General features: G+C 43.8%; 2 protein-coding genes across 2 annotated transcripts in view; both read right to left on the reverse strand.

The window, feature by feature from the left end:
• Positions 1 to 5,595: 5,595 nt before the first annotated feature.
• LOC117010135 (importin-4-like) lies at positions 5,596 to 20,017 on the reverse strand. The gene is made up of 13 exons (XM_033084387.1): positions 19,862 to 20,017; positions 19,673 to 19,778; positions 18,675 to 18,775; positions 18,514 to 18,591; positions 17,705 to 17,762; positions 17,534 to 17,618; positions 16,470 to 16,654; positions 15,536 to 15,571; positions 14,782 to 15,179; positions 12,560 to 12,680; positions 11,387 to 11,482; positions 7,902 to 7,971; positions 5,596 to 5,772 (listed from the first exon to the last, which is right to left on the reverse strand). Exons 3-13 carry the CDS (start codon positions 18,704 to 18,706, stop codon positions 5,630 to 5,632), a joined length of 1,302 nt encoding a protein of 433 aa, XP_032940278.1. The 5' UTR covers positions 18,707 to 18,775; positions 19,673 to 19,778; positions 19,862 to 20,017; the 3' UTR covers positions 5,596 to 5,629.
• A 133-nt stretch (positions 20,018 to 20,150) lies between these two features.
• Positions 20,151 to 21,532, reverse strand: part of LOC117009959 (importin-4-like) — a 29,425-nt gene continuing 28,043 nt past the window's right edge. The window contains exons 16-17 of the mRNA XM_033084346.2: positions 21,152 to 21,244; positions 20,151 to 20,206 (exon numbers count right to left, since the gene is read on the reverse strand). Of these exons, the coding sequence (XP_032940237.1) occupies positions 20,151 to 20,206; positions 21,152 to 21,244 (149 nt within the window). The remainder of the gene's footprint in view (positions 20,207 to 21,151; positions 21,245 to 21,532) is intronic.

The raw sequence follows: 21,532 nt of genomic DNA on the forward strand, positions 1-21,532 counted from the left end.
GGGGCTCTGGTCCTGCCCCATAGATTCTGCCCCACAGATTCTGCCTCACAGATTCTGCCCCCATAGATTTCCCTGCCCCACAGATTCTGAACCCATCCTGCCCCACAGATTTCCGTGCCCCACAGATTGATCCCGTCCCTGCCCCACGGATTTTTGGAATCTATTCCTGCCCCACAGATTCTGCCCCACAGATTTCTGTGCCCCACAGATTTCTGATCCATCCCTGCCCCACAGATTTTCTTACCCCAAACATTGACCCCATTATCTGCCCCACAGATTCTCTGCCCCATAGATTTCCGTGCCCCACACTGATCCCATCTCTGCCCCACAGATCCCGACCCCATTCCTGCCCCATAGATTTTCTCACCCCATCCCTGCCCCACAGATTCTGATCCCATTCAGTGCCCCATAGATTCCCTGCCCCACAGATCCTGTACCATTCCCTGCACCATAGATGCTCTACCCCATAGATTCCCTGCCCCACAGATTCTGCCCCATAGATTCCCTGCCCCACAGATTCTGCCCCACAGATTCTGCCCCACAGATTCTGCCCCATAGATTCTGCCCCACAGATTCCCTGCCCCATAGATTCTCTGCCCCACAGATTCTGCCCCACAGATTCTGCCCCACAGATTCTGCCCCATAGATTCCCTGCCCCACACATTGACCCCATTTCCTGCCCCACGGATTTTGGGACTCTGTTCCTGCCCCACAGATTGTGCCCCACAGATTCTGCCCATGATTCCGTGCCCCACAGATTCTGCCCCATAGATTCTGCCCCATAGATTCTCTGCCCCACAGATTTCTGTGCCCCATGGATTGATCCATCCCCGCCCCACAGACTGATCCCATTCCGCCCCACAGATTCTCTGCCCCATAGATTCTGCCCCATAGATTCCCTGCCCCACACATGGACCCCATTTCCTGCCCCCATAGATTTTGGGGCTCTGGTCCTGCCCCACAGATTCCCTGCCCCACAGATTCTGCCCCACAGATTCTGATTCCATTCCTGCCCCGCAGATTTTTTGGGATTTTTTGGGAATTTTTTTGGGATTTTTTAGGGATTTTTTGGGGGGATTTTTTGGGGATTTCTTTGGAATTTTTGGGGATTTTTTTGGGGGGAATTTTTAGGGGATTTTTTTTGGGATATTTTAGGGATTTTTTGGGGGGGGAATTTTTGGGATTTTTTGGGGAATTTTTGGGATTTTTGGGATTTTTTGGGGGAATTTCTGAAGATTTTTGGGGTTTTTTTTGGAATTTTTTTTGGGATTTTTTGGGATTTTTTGGGGGAAATTTTTGAAGATTTTTTTGGGGATTTTTTGGGGATTTTTTGGATTTTTTTGGGATTTTTTGGGGGGAATTTCTAAAGATTTTTTTGGGGATTTTTTGGGATTTTTTTTTTATTTTTTGGGGGGATTTTTGGGATTTTTTTGGGGATTTTTTTGGGATTTTTTGGGATTTTTTGGGGATTTTTGGGGGATTTTTTGGGAAGTTTTTGGATTTTTTGGGGTAATTTTGGGGATTTTTTTGGGGATTTTTTGGGGATTTTTTGGAATTAGTTTGGGATTTTTTGGGATTTTTTTGGGATTTTTTGGGGAATTTTGGGAATTTTTTGCGATTTTTTGGGATTTTTTTTGGGATTTTTTTGGGATTTTTTTGGGATTTTTTTGAATTTTTGGGCTTTTTTTGGGGAATTTTTGGGGGGCATTTTAAGGATTTTTTTGTAATTTTTGGGAATTTTTTGGAGATTTTTTGGGAAATTTTTGGATTTTTTGGGGTAATTTTTGGGATTTTTTTGGGAACTTTTTTGGGGATTTTTTTGGAATTATTTTGGGGTTTTTTGGGGGGATTTTTGGGGATTTTTTGGGATTTTTTTGGGGGATTTTTTGGGATTTTTTATGATTTTTTTGGGGAACTTTTTGAAGATTTTTTTTGGGGATTTTTTTTGGGATTTTTTTGGGGTTTTTTGGGATTTTTTTGGGATTTTTTTTTGGGATTTTTTGGGATTTTTTTTGGGAATTTTTTGGGATTTTTTTGGGATTTTTTGGGGGGATTTTTTTGGATTTTTTTTGGATTTTTTTTGGGATTTTTTTGGGAATTTTTGGGATTTTTTGGATTTTTTTGGGATTTCTTTGGGATTTTTTGGGATTTTTTGGGATTTTTTGGGGATTTCTTTGGGAATTTTTGGGGATTTTTTTGGGGGGAATTTTTAGGGGATTTTTTTCGGGATATTTTAGGGATTTTTTGGGGGGGGAATTTTTTGGATTTTTTGGGGAATTTTTGGGATTTTGGGATTTTTTGGGGGAATTTCTGAAGATTTTTTTGGGGATTTTTTTTGGGATTTTTTGGGATTTTTTGGGGATTTTTTGGGGATTTTTTTTGATTTTTTTGGGATTTTTGGGGATTTTTTTGCGGATTTTTAAGGAGTTTTTGGTATTTTGGGGAATTTTTTGGAGATTTTTTGGGAAATTTTTGGATTTTTTGGGATTTTTTGGGGATTTTTTAGGGATTTTTTTGGGATTTTTTGGGATTTTTTGGGGATTTTTGAAGATTTTTTTGGGATTTTTTTTGGATTTTTTTTTGGATTTTTTGGGGATTTTTGGGATTTTTTGAGGGGGATTTTTTGGGGCAATTTTGGGAATTTTTGGGGATTTTTGGGGATTTTTTTTGGAATGTTTTGGGATCCATGGGGATTTTGGGGGGGGATTTTTTGAGAGTTTTTTTAGGAATTTTTTTCCAAAAATTTTGGGAATTTTTTGTGTCTTTTCTTCAGATTTTTCTTGAATTTTTTTTGAAAATGTGGGGGAATTTTTACAGATTTTTTGAAGATTTTTGGGGATTTTTTTGGGTTTTTTTTTTAATTATCAGGATAAATTTTGGGAATTTTTGGTGATTTTTTTGGGAGAATTTTGGGGGAAATTTGATGAATTTTTGTGCCAATTTTGGGTGAATTTTTTGAAATATTTTAATGAATTTTTGGGAGAATTTTGGGTGAATTTTGGGTGAATTTTGATGAATTTTTGGGAAAATTTTTGGGTGAATTTTTTGAAATATTTTAATAAATTTTTGGGTGAATTTTGAATAAATTTTGTGCCAATTTCCTGTCAATTTCCTGTGAATTTTTTAAAATATTTTAACAGTTCTAGAAACCAAAATTTTTTGCAAGATCCCCAGAATTTCCCCCCAAAAATTCTGAAATTTTCCCCAAAATTTTTTTCTCCATTTCCCCCAAAATTACAAAAAAAAATTCTCAAAATAAATCCCAAAAATTGCCCCAATTTCCCCAATTTTTTCCCCCAAAATTAACAAAATAAATCCCCAAAAAATCCCCCAAAAAATCCCCAAAAAATCCCCAAAAAAATTCTCAAAAAATCCAAAAAAATTCAAAACAAAATTCCAAAAAATTCCCCAAAAATTCCCCAAAAAATTCCCCAAAAAAGCCCCAAAAGTTTCTGCCCCGATCCCCAAAAGTCCCAGTCGGGGGGGGGGGGGCAAAGGTCATGGGTCAAAGGTCGGGGGGGTCAAAGGTCAGGGGTCAAAGGTCAGGGGTCAAAGGTTGTGGGGTCAAATGTCAGAGGTCAAAGGTCAGGGGTCAGAGGTCAAAGGTCAGGAGGTCAAAGGTCAGGGAGTCAAAGGTCATAGGTCGGGGGTCAGAGGTCAAAGGTCAATGGTCAAAGGTCATGGGGTCAATGGTCAAAGGTCGGGGTCAAAGGTCAAAGGTCAGGGGTCAGGGGGTCAAAGGTCAAAGGTCAGAGGTCAAAGGTCAAAGGTCAGGGGGTCAAAGGTCAGGGGTCAAAGGTCAAGGGTCAAAGGTCAGAGGTCATGGGGTCAAAGGTCAAAGGTCAGGGGTCAGGGGTCAGGGGTCAAAGGTCAGAGGTCAGAGGTCATAGGTCAGAGGTCAGGGGTCAAAGGTCATGGGGTCAAAGGCCATGGGGTCGAAGGTCTCAGGGGTCAGGGGTCAAAGGTAAAAGGTCAGAGGTCAAAGGTCATAGGTCAGAGGTCATGGGGTCAAAGGTCAGGGGTCAAAGGTCAGGGGTCAAAGGTTGTGGGTCAAATCTCAGAGGTCAAAGGTCAGGGGTCAGAGGTCAAAGGTCAGGAGGTCAAAGGTCAGGGAGTCAAAGGTCATAGGTCGGGGGTCAGAGGTCAAAGGTCAATGGTCAAAGGTCATGGGGTCAATGGTCAAAGGTCGGGGTCAAAGGTCAAAGGTCAGGCGTCAGGGGTCAAAGGTCAAAGGTCAGAGGTCAAAGGTCAAAGGTCAGAGGTCAGTGGGTCAAAGGTCATAGGTCAGAGGTCAAGGGTCAAAGGTCAGAGGTCAGAGGTCAAAGGTTCTGAGGTCAAAGGTCAGAGGTCAAAGGTCAGGGGTCAAAGGTCAGGGGTCAAAGGTCAAAGGTCAGGGGGTCAAAGGTCGGGGTCAGAGGTCAAAGGTCAGGGGTCAGAGGTCAAAGGTCAGAGGTCAGGGGTCAAAGGTCAGGGGTCAGAGGTCAAAGGTCATAGGTCAAGGGTCAGGGGTCAAATTTCATGGGGTCAAAGGTCAAAGGTCATGGGTTCTGAGGTCAAAGGTCAGGGGTCAAAGGTCAGGGATCAAATGTCATGGGGTCTAAGGTCATAGGTCTAAGGTCAGAGGTCAAAGGTCAGGGGTCAAAGGTCATGGGTCAAAGGTAATGGGGTCAAAGGTCATAGGTCAAAGGTCAAAAGTCAGGGGTCAGAGGTCAAAGGTCAGGGGTCAAAGGTCGGGGTCAGAGGTCAAAGGTCATGGGTCAAAGGTCAGGGGTCAAAGGTCAGGGGTCAAAGGGAACTTTTTGGGGCTTTTTTTGAATTTTTTTGAGATTTGTAAAAGGTTTTTTGGGGATTTTTTAGGGATGTTTTTGGAGATTTTTTTGAGATTTTGGGGGAATTTTTTGGTATTTCTTAAGACTTTTTTTGAGATTTTTTTTGGGATTTTTGGGATTTTTTTGGAATTTTTTGGGGATTTTTTGGGGATTTTTTGGAGAATTTTTTGGGGTTTTTTTGAGATTTTTCGGGGGATTTTTTAGGGAAATAATGGGATTATTTTTAATTTTGGGAGGAATTTTTTGGGGGAATTTTAGGGATTTTTTTTGGAATTTTTTTTGGGGATTTTTTTGGGGATTTTTTGGAGATTTTTATGGATTTTTTGGGATTTTTTTTAAAATTTTTTTTGGAATTTTTTTTTTAATTTTTTGGGGTAACTTTGGGAATTTTTTTGGGAATTTATTTGGAAATTTTTGGGGATTTTTTGGGGGAATTTTTTGGGTATTTTGGGGGGATTTTTTTGGGATTTATTTGAGATTTTTTTGAGATTTTTTGGGGAATTTTTTGGGGATTTTGGATGGAACTTTTAGGGGATTTATTTTATTTTTTTTAGAAATTTTGGGGGAATTTTTGGATTTTTTTGGAATTTTTTGGGGATTTTTTGAAGATTTTTCTGGAATTTTTTGGGAACCTTTTGGGGACTTTTTGGGGAATTTTTGGGAATTTTTTGGGATTTTTTGGGTTTTTTTGGAATTTTTTTTGGAATTTTTTGGGGATTTTTTGGGATTTTTTTTTTCATTTTTCCGCCATTTTCCCGCCCCCACAGACGAGGCCACGCCCCTTTTTCCATTCTCCGTTTTTATTGGTCAGCGATGACGTCATCCAGGAGCCGGCCCAAGATGGCGGCGTGGGCGGGGGTCCAGCGAGGCCACGCCCACCCGGAAGTTGTCGGGGTCGGCCCGCCCACCCGGCGGAGCAGCGCGAGCAGCGATTGGCTGAGAGCTGGAGGGGGGCGGGGCCAAAACAGGAAGTGAGCAAAAAATCGCCCAAAAAATCACAAATTTCACCCAAAAAAATTCCCAAAATTCCCAATTTTCAACCCAAAAATCCCAAATTTTTCCAAATTCCCCACAAAATAAAAAAAATTGCCCCAATTTTTCCCAAAATTCCCCAAAAAATCCTCCCAAAAATACCCCAAAAAATCCCCGAAATTAACAAATTTTCCCAAATTCCCCAAAATCTCCAAATTTCCCAAAATTACAAAATTTCCCCAAAGTTCTACCCAAATTTTCCCAAAATTCCCCCAAAAATTTCACAAGTTTTCCCATAATTCCCAAAGAAATGCCCAAAAAAAATCTTAAAATTCCCAAATTTGACACAAAAAAATTCTAAATTTTTCTAAAGAAAAAGTAAGAAAATTCCCAAAATTCTCCCAAAAAAATTCCCAAAAAATTTCCCAAAATTCACCCAAAATTTTTCAAAAAAAATCCCAAAAAAACTCCCAAAAAATCCCCCAAAATTTCCTAAAAATCAAAAAAAATTGTCCCAAAATTCCCCCCAAAAATTCCTCAAATTTCCCCAACTCCCCAAAATTCCCAAATTCCCCCCAAAAAAATCCCAAAACAATTCTCAAGGTTTCCCAAAAAAATCCCCAAAAAACCTCCAAAAAAATCCCTAAAAAATCCCCAAAAATCCCCAAAAAATCCCAAAATTTTCCAAAAAATCCCAAAAAAAATTCCAAAAAATTCCAAAAAATCCCCAAAAAATCCCCAGAAAATTCCCAAAATTCCCCCCCAAAAAAGCTTCCCAAAAATCCCAAAAAAAATCCCCAAAATTTCCAAAAAATCCCCAAAAAATCCCCCCAAAAATTCCCAAAAAATCCGAAAAAAATCCCCCAAAAATCCCAAAAAATTCCACAAAAAATCCCCAAAAAATCCCAAAAAAATCCCCAACATTCCCCCAAGAAGTTCCCGAAAAATTCCAAAAAAATCCCAAAAAAAATCTGAAAAAAATCTCAAAAAAATCCCAAAAAATCCCCAAAAATTCAAAAAAATCCCAATTTTCTCCAAACTACCAAATTTTCCCAAAAATCCCCCCAAAAATTAAAAATAAACTTCAAAAAAAATCCCAAAAAATCCCCAAAAAATACCAAAAAATTCCCAAAATTCCCACAAAAATCCAAAAAAATTCCCAAAAAAGCCCCAAAAATTTCTAAAAAAATCTCCAAAAAACCCCAAAAAATCCAAAAAAATTTCCCCAAAAATTCCCCAAAAATTCCCGAAACAATCCCAAAAAATCCTAAAAAATTGCAACAAAATTCCAAAAAAAATCCCCAAAAATTCCACAAAAAAAATTCCAAAAAAATCCCCAAAAAATCTCCAAAAAATCGCCAAAAAAAATATCCCAAAAAAGTCCCAAAAATCCCCCAAAAATTAAAAAAAATCCCAATTTTCTCCAACTCCCAAATTTTCCCCAAAAATCCCCCAAAAATATAAGAATAAACTTAAAAAAAATCCCAAAAAATCCCAAAAAATCCCCAAAAAATCCCCAAAAAATCCAAAAAAATTTCCCCAAAAATTCCCCAAAAATTCCCAAAAAAATCCCAAAAAAATCCCAACAAATTCCAACAAAATCCCCAAAAAATCCCCAAAAAATCCCAAAAAAGTCCCAAAAATCCCCCAAAAATTCAAAAAAATCCCAATTTTCTCCAAACCCCCAAATTTTCCCAAAAATCCCCCAAAAATATAAAAATAAACTTCAAAAAAAATCCCAAAAAATCCCAAAAATTCCCCAAAAAATCAAAAACATCCCCCAAAAAATTAAAATAAAATGCCCAAAAAATCCAAAAAAATCCCAAAAAAATTCCCCAAAAATTCCCAAAAAAATCCAAAAAAATTCCCAGAAAAGCCCCAAAAAATTCTAAAAAAATCCCCAAAAAAATCCCAAAAAATCACAAAAAATTCCCAAAAATTCCCCAAAAATTCCCAAAAAAATCCCCAAAAAATCCAAAAAAAATCCCAAAAAATCCCCAAAATTTCCCCCAAAAATCCCCAAAAAATCCCCAAAATTTCCCCTAATTCCCCAAATCCCCAAATTCACCCAAAATTTTGAATTTCCCCCAATTTCCTCACCTGGGTCGAGTCTGTTCAGGGCCAGGGCGGGGCCGACGCCGCGGACGAGGGCGGGGACGTGGGGGAGGAGCTGGGGAAATTGGGGAAAAATTCAAAATTTGGGGGAAATTTGGGGAATTTTGGGGGTTTGGGGATTTGGGGAATTTTGGGGATTTTTTGGGGATTTTTTGGGGATTTTTTGGGATTTTTTGGGATTTTTTTCAGATTTTTTTGGAAATTTTTTGGGATTTTTTTGGGAATTTTTGAGGATTTTTTGGGATTTTTCGGAGAGTTTTTTGGGATTTTTTTGAATTTTTTTGGTGGTAATTTTGGGGATTTTTTGGGGATTTTTTGGGGAATTTTGGGATTTTTTCGTGATGTTTTGGGGAATTTTTTTGGATTTTTTCTGATTTTTTACAATGTTTTTAGGATTTTTTTGGGATTTTTTAGGATTTTTTTGGGGATTTTTTGGGATTTTTTTGGGGATTTTTAAGGATTTTTAATATTTTTGGGGGATTTTTTAGGGATTTTTTTTGGGATTTTTTTGGGGATTTTTTGGGATTTTTTTGGGATTTTTTGGGATTTTTTTTTATTTTTTGGGATTTTTTTGGGATTTTTTTGAAGATTTTTTAAACGATTTTTTTGGGATTTTTTTGGGATTTTTTGGGATTTTTTCGTGGTAATTTGGGGATTTTTTGGGGATTTCTTTGGGAATTTTTGGGGATTTTTTGGGGGGGAATTTTTAGGGGATTTTTTGGGGGATATTTTAGGGATTTTTTGGGGGGGAATTTTTGGATTTTTTGGGGAATTTTGGGGATTTTTCGGGATTTTTTTGGGATTTTTCGTGAATTTTTGGGGATTTTTTTGGGAATTTTTGGGGATTTTTTGGGATTTTTTTTGGGGAATTTTTTGGGGATTATTGGGGATTTTTTGGGGATTTTTTTGGGATTTTTTTGGGATTTTTTGGGATTTTTTTGGGATTTTTTTGAAGATTTTTTTGGGATTTTTTGGGGATTTTTTGGGATTTTTTTTGGATTTTTTTGGGGATTTTTTGGGATTTTTTGGGGAATTTTTGGGATTTTTTTGGGAACTTTTGAAGAATTTTTTGGGATTTTTTTTTGCATTTTTTGGAATTTTTTGGGATTTTTTTTTGAGGATTTTTTGGATTTTTTTGGGATTTTTTGGTGGTAATTTGGGGATTTTTTGGAATTTCTTTGGGAACTTTTTGAAGATTTTTTTAGGATTTTTTTGGAGATTTTAAAGGATTTTTTGGTATTTTCGGGGGATTTTTTTGGGATTTTCTTTGGAATTTTTTGGGGATTTTTTGGGATTTTTTTGGGATTTTTTGGGGGAATTTTTGAAGATTTTTTTGTGATTTTTTTGGGATTTTTTGGGGATTTTTTGGGGATTTCTTTGGAAATTTTGGGATTTTTTGGGATTTTTTTTGGGATTTTTAAGGATTTCTTGATATTTTTGGGGAATTTTTTAGGGGATTTTTTTTTTATTTTTTTGGGAATTTTTTTTGGATTTTTTTGGGATTTTTTTTGAATTTTTTGGGATTTTTTGGGGATTTTTTGGGGATTTTTTGGGGATTTTTTAGGATTTTTTGGGATTTTTTTGGGATTTTTTGGAGAATTTTAGGAGATTTTTGGGGATTTTTTTGGGATTTTTCTGGGAATTTTTTGGGGATTTTTTCGAATTTTTTTGGTGGGAATTTTGGGTTTTTTCGGGATTTCTTTGGGATTTTTTGGGGATTTTTTTTTAATTTTTTGGGGATTTTTTGGGATTTTTTGGGGATTTTTTGGGGATTTTTTCTGGATTTTTTGGAGGATTTTTTAGGGGATTTTTGGGATTTTTTGGGGATTTTTTGGGGTTTTTTTGGGATTTTTTTGGGAATTTTTTAGGGATTTTTTGGGATTTTTTGGGGATTTTTTTGGGATTTTTTGGGGATTTTTTTTTATTTTTTTGGGATTTTTTGGGGATTTTTTGGGGATTTTTTGGGATTTTTTGGGGATTTTTTGGGGAATTTCAGGAAGTTTTTGTGGGGATTTTTTAGGAGAACTTGGGGAATTTTTGGGAAATTTTTGATGAATTTTTGGGGGAATTTTGATGAATTTTTGTGCCAATTTCCCGTCAATTTCCTGTCAATTTCCTGTGAATTTTTTGAAACATTTTAATGAATTTTTGGGTTTAATTTTGATGAATTTTGGGGATAATTTTGGGTGAATTTTTTGAAATATTTTAATAAAATTTTGGGTGAATTTTGATGAATTTTGTGTCAATTTCCTGTCAATTTCCTGTCAATTTCCTGTCAATTTCCTGTCAATTTTTTGAAATATTTTAATGAATTTTTGGGTGAATTTTGATGAATTTTTGGGACAATTTTGGGTGAATTTTTTTGAATATTTTGATCAATTTTTGGGATAATTTTTGATGAATTTTTGGATGAATTTTGATGAATTTTTGGGACAATTTTGGGGTGAATTTGGTCAATTTTGGGTCATTTTTGAGTGAATTTTTGGGTGAATTTCGAGTAAATTTTGTGCCAATTTCCTGTCAATTTCCTGTCAATTTTTTGAAACATTTCAATGAATTTTTTGGTTTAATTTTGCTGAATTTTGGGGACAATTTTGGGCGAATCTTTTGAAATATTTCAATGAATTTTTGGGTGAATTTTGAGCAAATTTTGTGCCAATTTCCTGTCAATTTCCTGTCAATTTCCTGTCAATTTTCTGAAACATTTTAATGAATTTTTGGGTGAATTTTGATAAATTTTTGGGAAAATATTGGGTGAATTTTTTGAAATATTTCAATAAATTTTTGGGTGAATTTTGATGAATTTTTGTGCCAATTTCCTGTCAATTCCCTGTCAATTTCCTGTCAATTTTTTGAACAATTTCAATGAATTTTTGGGTGAATTTTGAAGAATTTTGGGGATAATTTTGGGTGAATTTTTTGAAATATTTTAATAAATTTTTGGGTGAATTTTGATGAATTTTTGTGCCAATTTCCTGTCAGTTTCCTGTGAATCTTTTGAAACATTTTAATGAATTTTTGGGTGAATTTTGATGAATTTTAGGACAATTTTTGGGTTTGTTTTTGTTAATTTTGGGTCATTTTTGGATGAGTTTTTGGGTGAATTTTGAGTAAATTTTGTACCAATTTCCTGTCAATTTCCTGTCAATTTTTTGAACAATTTTAACGAATTTTTGGGTGAATTTTGATGAATTTCTGGATTTTTTGGTGCCATTTTTTGATGAATTTTTGGGAAATTTTTGATGAATTTTTGGGACAATTTTGGGTGAATTTTTTGAAACATTTTAATGAATTTTTGGGAGAATTTTGATGAATTTTTGGATTTTTTGGTGCCATTTTTTGATGAACTTTTGGGTCAATTTTAATGAATTTTTGGGTGAATTTCAATAAATTTTGGGGTGAATGTTGCTGAATTTTTGGGCCATTTTTGGGGCGAATTTTGATGATTTTGGGCCATTTCTGTGCCTCACCCTCTCCGTCCCAGCCCCCAGGAGCCAGCGCAGAACCGGAGCCTCCTCCTGGAGATCCTGGGAGAGCGGCAGCGAGCGCAGAGCCAGGGGGAGAGACTGGAACCAGTACGGACCAGTATGGACCAGTATAGACCAGTATAAACCAGTATGGACCAGTATGGACCAGTATGGACCAGTATGGACCAGTATGGACCAGTATGGACCAGTATGGACCAGTATAAACCAGTATGGACCAGTATGGACCAGTATGGACCAGTATGGACCAGTATGGACCAGTATAAACCAGTATGGACCAGTATGGACCAGTATGGACCAGTATGGACCAGTATGGACCAGTATGGACCAGTATGGACCAGTATGGACCAGTATAAACCAGTATGGACCAGTATGGACCAGTATGGACCAGTATGGACCAGTATGGACCAGTATGGACCAGTATGGACCAGTATGGACCAGTATAAACCAGTATGGACCAGTATGGACCAGTATGGACCAGTATGGACCAGTATGGACCAGTATAAACCAGTATGGACCAGTATGGACCAGTATGGACCAGTATGGACCCAAAAAACCCCACAGAAATCCATAGAAACCAGTATAAACCAGTATGAACCAGTATAAACCAGTACGGACCAGTATGGACCAGTATGGACCAGTATGGACCGGTATGGACCAGTATAAACCAGTATGGACCAGTATGAACCAGTATGGACCAGTATAAACCAGTATGGACCAGTATGGACCAGTACGGACCAGTATGGACCAGTATGGACCAGTATAAACCAGTATGGACCAGTATGGACCAGTATAAACCAGTATGGACCAGTATGGACCAGTATAAACTAATATGGACCAGTATGGACCAGTATAAACCAGTATGGACCAGTATGGACTTCCAGTAGTGCCTTCCTAGTTCATCCCAGTATAAACCAGTTCCCTCCCAGTAACCCCAAATGTCAAACCAGTCCATTCCAGTCCATCCCAGTTTGATCCCAGTCCATCCCAGTTCCCTCCCAGTCCCTCCCAGTTCCCTCCCAGTCCATCCCAGTCCCTCCCAGTCCCTCCCAGTTCCCTCCCAGTCCATCCCAGTCCCTCCCAGTTCCCTCCCAGTTCCCTCCCAGTCCCTCCCAGTCCCTCCCAGTCCCTCCCAGTATAACCAGTATAAACCAGTACCTGCTCGTAGGGCACTCCCAGTCTCACCAGTGCTCCCAGTGCGTTGTCCCGAACCTTCCCCGGCCCCTCCCCCCCCTCCCGCAGGGCGTGGCAGCAAAGCTCCGCCCCCGGCCACGCCCCCCTGCGCCCGTTAAGGAAAAAAGGGGCGGGGCTTGGGGCGGGGTTTAGGACCTTTAATGGGAATGTGGGCGGGGTTTAAAGGTGGTGGGTGGGGTTTAGAGCCTTTTATGGGGAAGTGGGCGGGGTTTAAAGGTGGTGGGCGGGGTTTAAAGCCTTTTATGGGGATGTGGGCGGGGTTTAAGGGTGGTGGGTGGGGTTTAGGACCTTAAAAGGGAATGTGGGTGGGGTTTAAAAGTGCTGGGTGGGGCTTAAAGCTGGTGGGCGTGGTTTAAAGGTGGTGGGCGGGGTTTGAGGCCTTAAAAGGGAATGCGGGTGGGGTTTAAAGGTGGTGGGCGGGGTTTGCAGCCTTTTATGGGAATGTGGGCAGGGTTTGAGGATGGTGGGCGTGGTTTAAAGGTGGTGGGTGGGGTTTTAGGCCTTTAATGGAAATGTGGGTGGGGTTTAAAGGTGGTGGGCGGGGTTTAAAGGTGGTGGGTGTGGTTTAAAGGTGGTGGGCGGGGTTTAAAGGTGGTGGGTGGGGTTTAAAGGTGGTGGGTGGGGTTTAAAGGTGGTGGGCGGGGTTTGAGGGTGGTGGGTGGGGTTTAAGGCCTTTAATGGGGATGTGGGCGGGGTTTAAAGGTGGTGGGTGGGGTTTAGGACCTTTAATGGGAATGTGGGCGGGGTTTAAAGGTGGTAGGTGGGGTTTAAGGCCTTTAATGGAAATGTGGGCGGGGTTTAAAGTTGGTGGGTGGGGTTTACAGACTTTTATGGGGATATGGGTGGGGTTTAAAGGTGGTGGGCGTGGTTTAAGGGAGGTGGGAGTGGTTTAAGGCCTTTAATGGGAATGTGGGCGGGGTTTAAGGTGGCAGGCGGGGTTTAAAAGTTGTGGGCAGGTTTATGGCCTTTTATGGGGATGTGGGCGGGGCTTACAGGTGGTGGGTGGAGTTTAATGCCTTAAAAGAGAATGTGGGTGGGGTTTAAAGGTGGTGGGTGGGGCTTAAAGCTGGTGGGCGTGGTTTAAGGGGGGTGGGTGGGGTTTTAGGCCTTTAATGGAAATGTGGGTGTGGTTTAAAGGTGGTGGGCGGGGTTTAAAGGTGGTGGGTGTGGTTTAAAGGTGGTGGGTGTGGTTTAAAGGTGGTGGGTGGGGTTTAAAGGTGGTGGGCGGGGTTTAAGGCCGTAAAAGGGAATGTGGGTGGGGTTTAGAGGTGGTGGGCGGGGCTTAAGGCCTTTAATTAGAATGTGGGTGGAGTTTAAGAGTGGTGGGTGGGGCTTAAGGCCTTAAAAGGGAATGTGGGTGGGGTTTAAGGATGGTGGGAGTGGTTTAAGGGAGGAGGGAGTGGTTTAAGACCTTTTATGGGAATGTGGGCGGGGCTTAAGGGTGGTTGGTGAAGTTTTAGGCCTTCAAAGGGAATGTGGGTGGGGTTTAAAGGTAGTGGGCATGGTTTAAACCCTTTTATGGACTTGTGGGTGGGACTTAAGGTAGTGGGTGTGGTCTAAACCCCTTTATGGACTTGGGAGCGGGGTTAAAGGTGGTGGGCGGGGTGTAAACCCTTTTATGGACTTGTGGGCGCGGTTCAAGATAGTGGGCGTGGCTTAAACCCTTTTATAGACTTGTGGGCGTGGTTTAAGTCGGTGGGCGTGGTTTAAACCCTTTTATGGGCCTGTGGGCGGGGTTTAAGGGCTTTAATTAGGTTGTGGGAGGGGTTTAAAGGTGGTGGGTGGGGTTTAATGATGGTGGGCGGGGTTAAAGGCCTTTAATTGGAATGTGGGCGGGGCTTAAGGCTTTTAATGATTTGTAGGTGGGGCTTAAGACCTTTAAAGGGATTGTGGGCGTGGTTTAAAGGTGGTGGGCGGGGCTTAAGGCTTTTAATGGGAATGTGGGCTGGGTTTAAGATACTGGGCATGGTTTAAATCCTTTTATGGACTTGTGGGTGGGGCTTAAGGTGGTGGGCGTGGTTCAAACCCATTTATGGACTTTGTGGGCGTGGCTTAAATTGGTGGCCATGGTTTAAACCCCTTTATGAACTTGGGGGTGGAGTTTAAGGTGGTGGGTGGGGTTTAAACCCTTTTATGGACTGGTGGGCGGGGCCTACCCCTCCCCCTCGCCCCCGATTGGCGGATACTCCAGGTGGGCGTGTCCCGCGGCCTCCCCGACCCTCCCGACGGCGTAGAAGACATTGGCGCGCACCTCGGCGTCGGCGTCGCCGGCGGCCAGCCGCAAGGCCGGGCCCAAATAAGGCAAAAAGGGCGTGGCCTCGGCGCCCAGGGCGTGGCCCAGCTGGCCAATCACGGCCGCCGCCCAGGACCGCGCCCCCGGGTGGGCGGGGTCGGCCAGGGCGGCCAATAGGGAGGGGAGGATGCGGCGGAAGAGGTGGGGAGGGAAGGTGAGGTCACTTCCTGTGTGGGAGGGGTCACTTCCGGTTTGGGCGGGGTCACTTCCTGTCTGGGCCCGGGCCATGGCGGCGCCCAGTTCCAGCAGCCAATCGGAGGCGGCTTCGCGGAGTTCGGCCAGCTGGGAGGTCTGGGGGGGACTGGGGGTTACTGGGAGGGACTGGGAGACACTGGGGGTTACTGGGAGGGACTGGGATGGACTGGGATGGACTGGGATGGACTGGGAGGGACTGGGAGGGAACTGGGAGGGACTGGGATGGACTGGGAGAGACTGGGATCGACTGGGATGGACTGGGAGAGACTGGGATCAAACTGGGAGGGACTGGGATGAACTGGGATGGACTGGGAGGGACTGGGAGGGAACTGGGAGGGACTGGGAGGGACTGGGAGGGACTGGGAGGGAACTGGGAGGGACTGGGATGAACTGGGAGGGACTGGGAGGGACTGGGATCAAACTGGGATGAACTGGGATGAACTGGGCCTCACCTCGTCGCCGTCCCGCCGCGTTCTCAGGCAGCCGATCTGTGAGGGGAGGGAGGGGCGGGGCCTATTAGGCCACGCCCACCTTCAAACCACGCCCACATCCCCCTTGAACCCCGCCCCATTGGCTAAACCCAGCTTAGGCCACACCCACCTGCCATTTTGTCTCATTAGGCCTCACCCACTTCCGCCATTTTGCCCCATTAAGCCACACCCACTTCTGCCATTTTGTCTCATCAAGCCCCGCCCACCTCCACCATTTTGTCCCACTAAGCCACACCCACCTCCGCCATTTTGTCGCACTAAGCCCCACCCACCTCCGCCATTATGTCTCATTAAGCCACGCCCACCCCCACCATTTTACCTCATTGAGCTCCGCCCACCTCCGCCATTTTGTCTCAGCCCCACCCACATCCACCATTTTCTTGTAAAGCCACGCCCACAATCACTATTTTGTCTCATTAAGCCCCGCCCACCACCACCATTTTGTCAGCCCCGCCCACCTCCACCATTTTATCTCATTAAGACACGCCCACAATCACCATTTTGTCTCATTAAGACACGCCCACAATCACCATTTTGTCGCTTTAAGCCCCACCCACCTCCACCATTTTGCTTCATTAAGCCCTGCCTACCTCCGCCATTTTCTCATTAAGCCACGCCCACCCCACCATTTTCTCACTAAGCCCCGCCCCCTTCTGCCATTTTGACTCATTAAGCCCCACCCACTTCTCTGATTTTATCTCATTAAGCCCCACCCACCTCTACCATTTCAACTCATTAAGCCCCGCCCACTTTATCTCATTAGACCCCACCCACCTCTGCCATTTTCTGCCCACTGTCGCCATTTTGTCTCATTAAGCCCCACCCACCTCTGCCATTTTGAATCATTAAGCCCCGCCCACCCACCATTTTGAGCCCCTAAGCCCCGCCCACTCACCTTGCCGGCGATGACGTCACACAGGGCTGCACCAATGGGCTCCAGCCATTCCTTGGGGGCGGGGCCCGGGGCCTGCAGGATCCGCCCGACCCCGCCCACGGCGCCCAAAGCTCCGCCCACTTCCGGCTCCGCCCTCAGGCCGGAAAGGAGAGCCTGGAACGCCCCCTGGTGGGCGGGGCTGGGGGCTGGGGAGACCAGTATGGACCAGTATAAACCAGTATGGACCAGTATGGACCAGTATAGACCAGTATGGACCAGTATGGACCAGTATGGACCAGTATGGACCAGTATAAACCAGTATGGACCAGTATGGACCAGTATGGACCAGTATGGACCGGTATAAACCAGTATGGACCAGTATGGACCGGTATAAACCAGTATGGACCAGTATGGACCAATATAAACCAGTATGGACCAGTATGGACCAGTATGGACCAGTATGGACCAGTATAAACCAGTATAGACCAGTACGGACCAGTATGGACCAGTATGGACCAGTATGGACCAGTATAAACCAGTACGGACCAGTATGGACCACTATGGACCAGTATGGATCGGTATAAACCAGTATGGACCAGTATGGACCAGTATGGACCAGTATAGGCCAGTATGGACCAGTATAAACCAGTATGGACCAGTATAAACCAGTATGCACCGGTATAAACCGGTACGCACCAGTATGGACTGGTATGGACCAGTATAAACCAGTATGGACCAGTATGGACCAGTATAAACCAGTTTAAATCCCTCCCAGTCCATCCCAGTAAGTCCCAGTCCCTCCCAGTGTGGCCCAGTGACCCTCCCAGTACAAACCAGTAACCCCCCAGTATAAACCAGTACAGCCCAGTTCCCTCCCAGTACAAACCAATAACCCCCCAGTATAAACCAGTATGGCCCCGCACACTCCCAGTATAAACCAGCTCCCTCCCAGTTCCCTCCCAGTTCCCCCCCAATCCCTCCCAGTCCATCCCAGTTCCCTCCCAGTTCCCTCCCAGTTCATCCCAGTTCCCTCCCAGTCCCTCCCAGTTCCCTCCCAGCCCAAACCAGTATAAACCAGTACAAACCAGTTTGGTTTTCCCGGCCCCTCCCGCAGCAGCTGAGACTCCCCAGGGCCTCGTAGGCGGCGCCTCGGACCTGGCACTGGGGGAACTGGGAGGAACTGGGAGTTACTGGTTTATACTGGGAGGGGAACTGGGGGTTACTGGTTTATACTGGGATGAACTGGGAGGGCTCACCTGGGTCAGATCCAGCACGGCGGCCAAGGAGGGCTCCAGGTAGGGCAGGAAGGCGGCGCTGGGGACCAGTATAAACCAGTATAGACCAGTATAGACCAGTATAAACCAGTATAGACCAGTATAAACCAGTATAAACCAGTATAGACCAGTACAAACCAGTATAGACCAGTATGGACTAGTATGGGCCAGGATAAACCAGGATATACCAGTATAGACCAGTATAGACCAGTATAAACCAGTATAAACCAGTATAAACCAACATAGGCCAGTATAAACCAGTATAGACCAGTACAAACCAGTACACACCACTACGGACCAATATAGACCAGTATGAACCAGTATAAACCAGTATGGACCAGTACAAACCAGTATAAACCAGTATAGACCCCAAATTCCCATCCCAGTATAAACCAGTAACTCCCAGTTCAAACCAGTAACTCCCAGTAAGAAACCAGTAAGGAAAAAACCCAAACCAGTACAAACCAGTAACCCCAATTCCCATCCCAGTACAAACCAGTAACCCCAAATTCCCATCCCAGTACAAACCAGTAAACCCAAACCCCTCCCAGTTCATCCCAGTTCCCTTCCAGTTCATCCCAGTCCCCTCCCAGTTCAAACCAGTAACTCCCAGTAAGAAACCAGTAAGGAAAAAACCCAAACCAGTACAAACCAGTAACTCCCAGTTCCCTCCCAGTTTATCCCAGTTTATCCCAGTTCCCTCCCAGTCCCTCCCAGTTCATCCCAGTCCATCCCAGTCCCTCCCAGCCCCTCCCAGTCCCTCCCAGTACAAACCAGTATAAACCAGTTACCCGCAATTCTCTGCCAGTTCTCCCAGCGCTCCCAGCGCCGCTTCTGCCAATCTCGGGAAGGCCCCGCCCACTTCCGCCCTGTGGGGGCGTGGCCATGACCATAAATGGGTGTTGGTCCCTCTCCAAGCCCCGCCCACCCCACCCAGGCCACGCCCACTGACTCCTCCCACTCGGTGACGTCATCCTCCTCCATGGCGGTGACGTCATCGCTGTCGGGGTCGTCGTGGAGATCCGGCAGCCAATCAGGAGCGTCCGTGGGGGGCTGGGGGGGAAAAGGGACCAGTATGGACCAGTATGGACCAGTATGGACCAGTATGGACCAGTATGGACCAGTATGGGCCAGTATGGACCAGTATGGACCAGTATGGACCGGTACGGACCGGTATGGACCAGTATGGGCCAGTATGGACCAGTATGGACCAGTATGGACCAGTATGGGCCAGTATGGACCAGTATAAACCGGTATAGACCAGTATAAACCAGTATGGACTGGTATGGACCAGTATGGACCAGTATGAACTGGTATGGACCAGTATGGACCAGTATGGACCAGTATGGACCAGTATGGACTGGTATGGACCAGTATAAACCAGTATGGACCAGTATGGACCAGTATGGACCAGTATAAACCAGTATGGACCAGTATGGACTAGTATGGACCACTACAAACCGGTATGGACCAGTATGGACCAATATGGACCAGTATGAACCAGTATGGACCAGTACAAACCAGTATGGGCCAGTATAAACCAGTATGGACCAGTATGGACCAGTATAAACCAGTATGGACTGGTATGGACCAGTATGGACATGTACAGACCAGTACAGACCAGTATAAACCAGTATAAACCAGTATAAACCAGTAACCACCCCCAGGGACTTCCCAGTACCCTCCCAGTTCATCCCAGTCCAAACCAGTAACCCCAGCCACGTTTCCACCCCAAACCAGTACAAACCAGTATAAACCAGTAAAAACCAGTATAAACCAGTATAAACCAGTACAAACCACCAACCCCCATTCCCCTCAATCCCCTCCCAGTCCATCCCAGTAACCCCCAAACCCCATCCTAGTCCAAACCAGTAACCCCAGCCCCATTTCCACCCCAAACCAGTACAAACCAGTATAAACCAGTATAAACCAGTATAAACCAGTACTCACGGGCGGCGGGGGCCGCAGCGCCCCCTGCAGGACCGGAAGTGCCCGAGGCAGCAGCGGCGCCGTCCCCTCCCCCAACAGCTCCGAGACGGCCGAGAGCAGCTGCAAACTGGGAGAACTGGGATGAACTGGTTTGTACTGGTTTATACTGGTTTGGACTGGTTTGGACTGGTTTGGACTGGTTTTGCTCACCTGACCTCGGTGGCCTCGGGGTCGTCGGGGGCCAGGCCCAGCCCCAGCTCCAGCAGCTCAAGGAGGCCCTCCCCGAACTGGGATCCCAGTGCTGCGGCCAGTCCTGCACCAGTATAAACCAGTATAAACCAGTATGGACCAGTATAAACCAGTATAAACCAGTATAAACCAGTATGGATGGTCCCAGCCCAGCCCCAGCTCCAGCAGCTCCAGGAGCCCCTCCCCAAACTGGGATCCCAGTGCTGCGGCCAGTCCTGAACCAGTATAGACCAGTATGAACCAGTATGGATCAATATACACCAGTATAAACCAGTATGGACCAGTATAAACCAGTATGAACCGGTACTAACCAATATACACCAGTATGGACCAGTATGGACCAGTATGGACCAGTATAAACCAGTATGGATCAATATAAACCAGTATGGACCAGTATGGACCAGTATGGACCAGTATAAACCAGTATGGATCAATATACAACAATATGAACCAGTACGGACCAGTATGAACCAGTATAAACCACTATAAACCAGTATGAACCAGTATGGATCAATATACACCAGTATAAACCAGTATGGACCAGTATAAACCACTACTGACTGGTATGAACCAGTATGGACCAGTATGAACCAGTATGGACCAGTATGAACCAGTATAAACCAGTATGGACCAGTATGGACCAATATAAACCAGTACAAACCAGTACAAACCAGTATAAACCAGTATCCCCAAAAATTCTGAATTTTCCCGCCATTTTGTCTCATTAAGCCCCGCCCACAACCGCCATTTCCTATTTAAGCCCCGCCCACCTCCACCATGTTGTCTCATTAAGCCCCGCCCACCTCCACCATTTTGCCTCATTAAGCTCCGCCCATTTCCACCGTATTGCCTCATTAAGCCCCGCCCATTTCACCATTTTGACTCATTAAGCCCCGCCCACTTCCGCCATTTTGTCTCATTAAGCCCCGCCCACCGCCGCCATTTTTCCCTATTTTTTGCCGAATTTTCGCATTTTTTCCTCATTTTTCCCCAATTTTCTCCATTTTTTCCCCATTTTTCCCCTCCCAGTCCCTCCCAGTTCCCTCCCAGTACAAACCAGTACAAACCAGTACAAACCAGTAACCCCAAACCCCATTTCCTCCATTTTTTCCCCATTTTTTTCCCTTTTTTTTCCATTTTTTTTTCATTTTTTGACCATTTTTCACCCAATTTTCACCAAATTTTTTCTTTTTTTGCCCTCCTAGTACAAACCAGTACAAACCAGTACAAACCAGTACAAACCAGTCTCACCCAGAGCCTGTAACTGGTGGGGCCCCTCCCGGGCCAGGGCGGCGACGGCCGCCAGGGTGGGGGGGGGGAGGGGCAGGGACTCACAGCTGCAAGCTGGGAAAAAAAATTCAAAATTTAAATTTATTTGGGTGAAAAAATCAACATTTTGGAGAAAAAAATTCAGAATTTTTAGGGGAAAATTTTTGGGGATTTTTAAAAAATTTTTAAAATTATTTTTCTTAATTTTTTTTTAATTTTATTGAAATTTTTTTTTATTTTTTCAGGTTTTTTTTTTATTTTTTAGGGGATTATAAATATTTTTTTTTTAAATATTTTGCATTTTTTAAAGGAAATTTTCTGGGATTTTTAAAAAATTTCTAAAATTATTTTTCTTAATTTTTT

Source organism: Catharus ustulatus, chromosome 38, assembly GCF_009819885.2.
Source record: "Catharus ustulatus isolate bCatUst1 chromosome 38, bCatUst1.pri.v2, whole genome shotgun sequence".
In the NCBI taxonomy this organism is placed as follows: Eukaryota; Metazoa; Chordata; class Aves; order Passeriformes; family Turdidae; genus Catharus; species Catharus ustulatus.

Excerpts from the sequence above, each read along its gene's own strand:
- LOC117010135 (XM_033084387.1), bottom strand. The coding sequence starts at position 18,706 with ATGGAGGAGGATGACGTCACCGAGTGGGAGGA. Across the intron at positions 12,681-14,781 it reads GCGGGACACGCCCACCTGGA|GGGGGCGTGGCCGGGGGCGG; the intron begins GTATCCGCCAAT and ends TAACGGGCGCAG. Across the intron at positions 11,483-12,559 it reads TGGGAGTGCCCTACGAGCAG|TCTCTCCCCCTGGCTCTGCG; the intron begins GTACTGGTTTAT and ends TACTGGTTCCAG.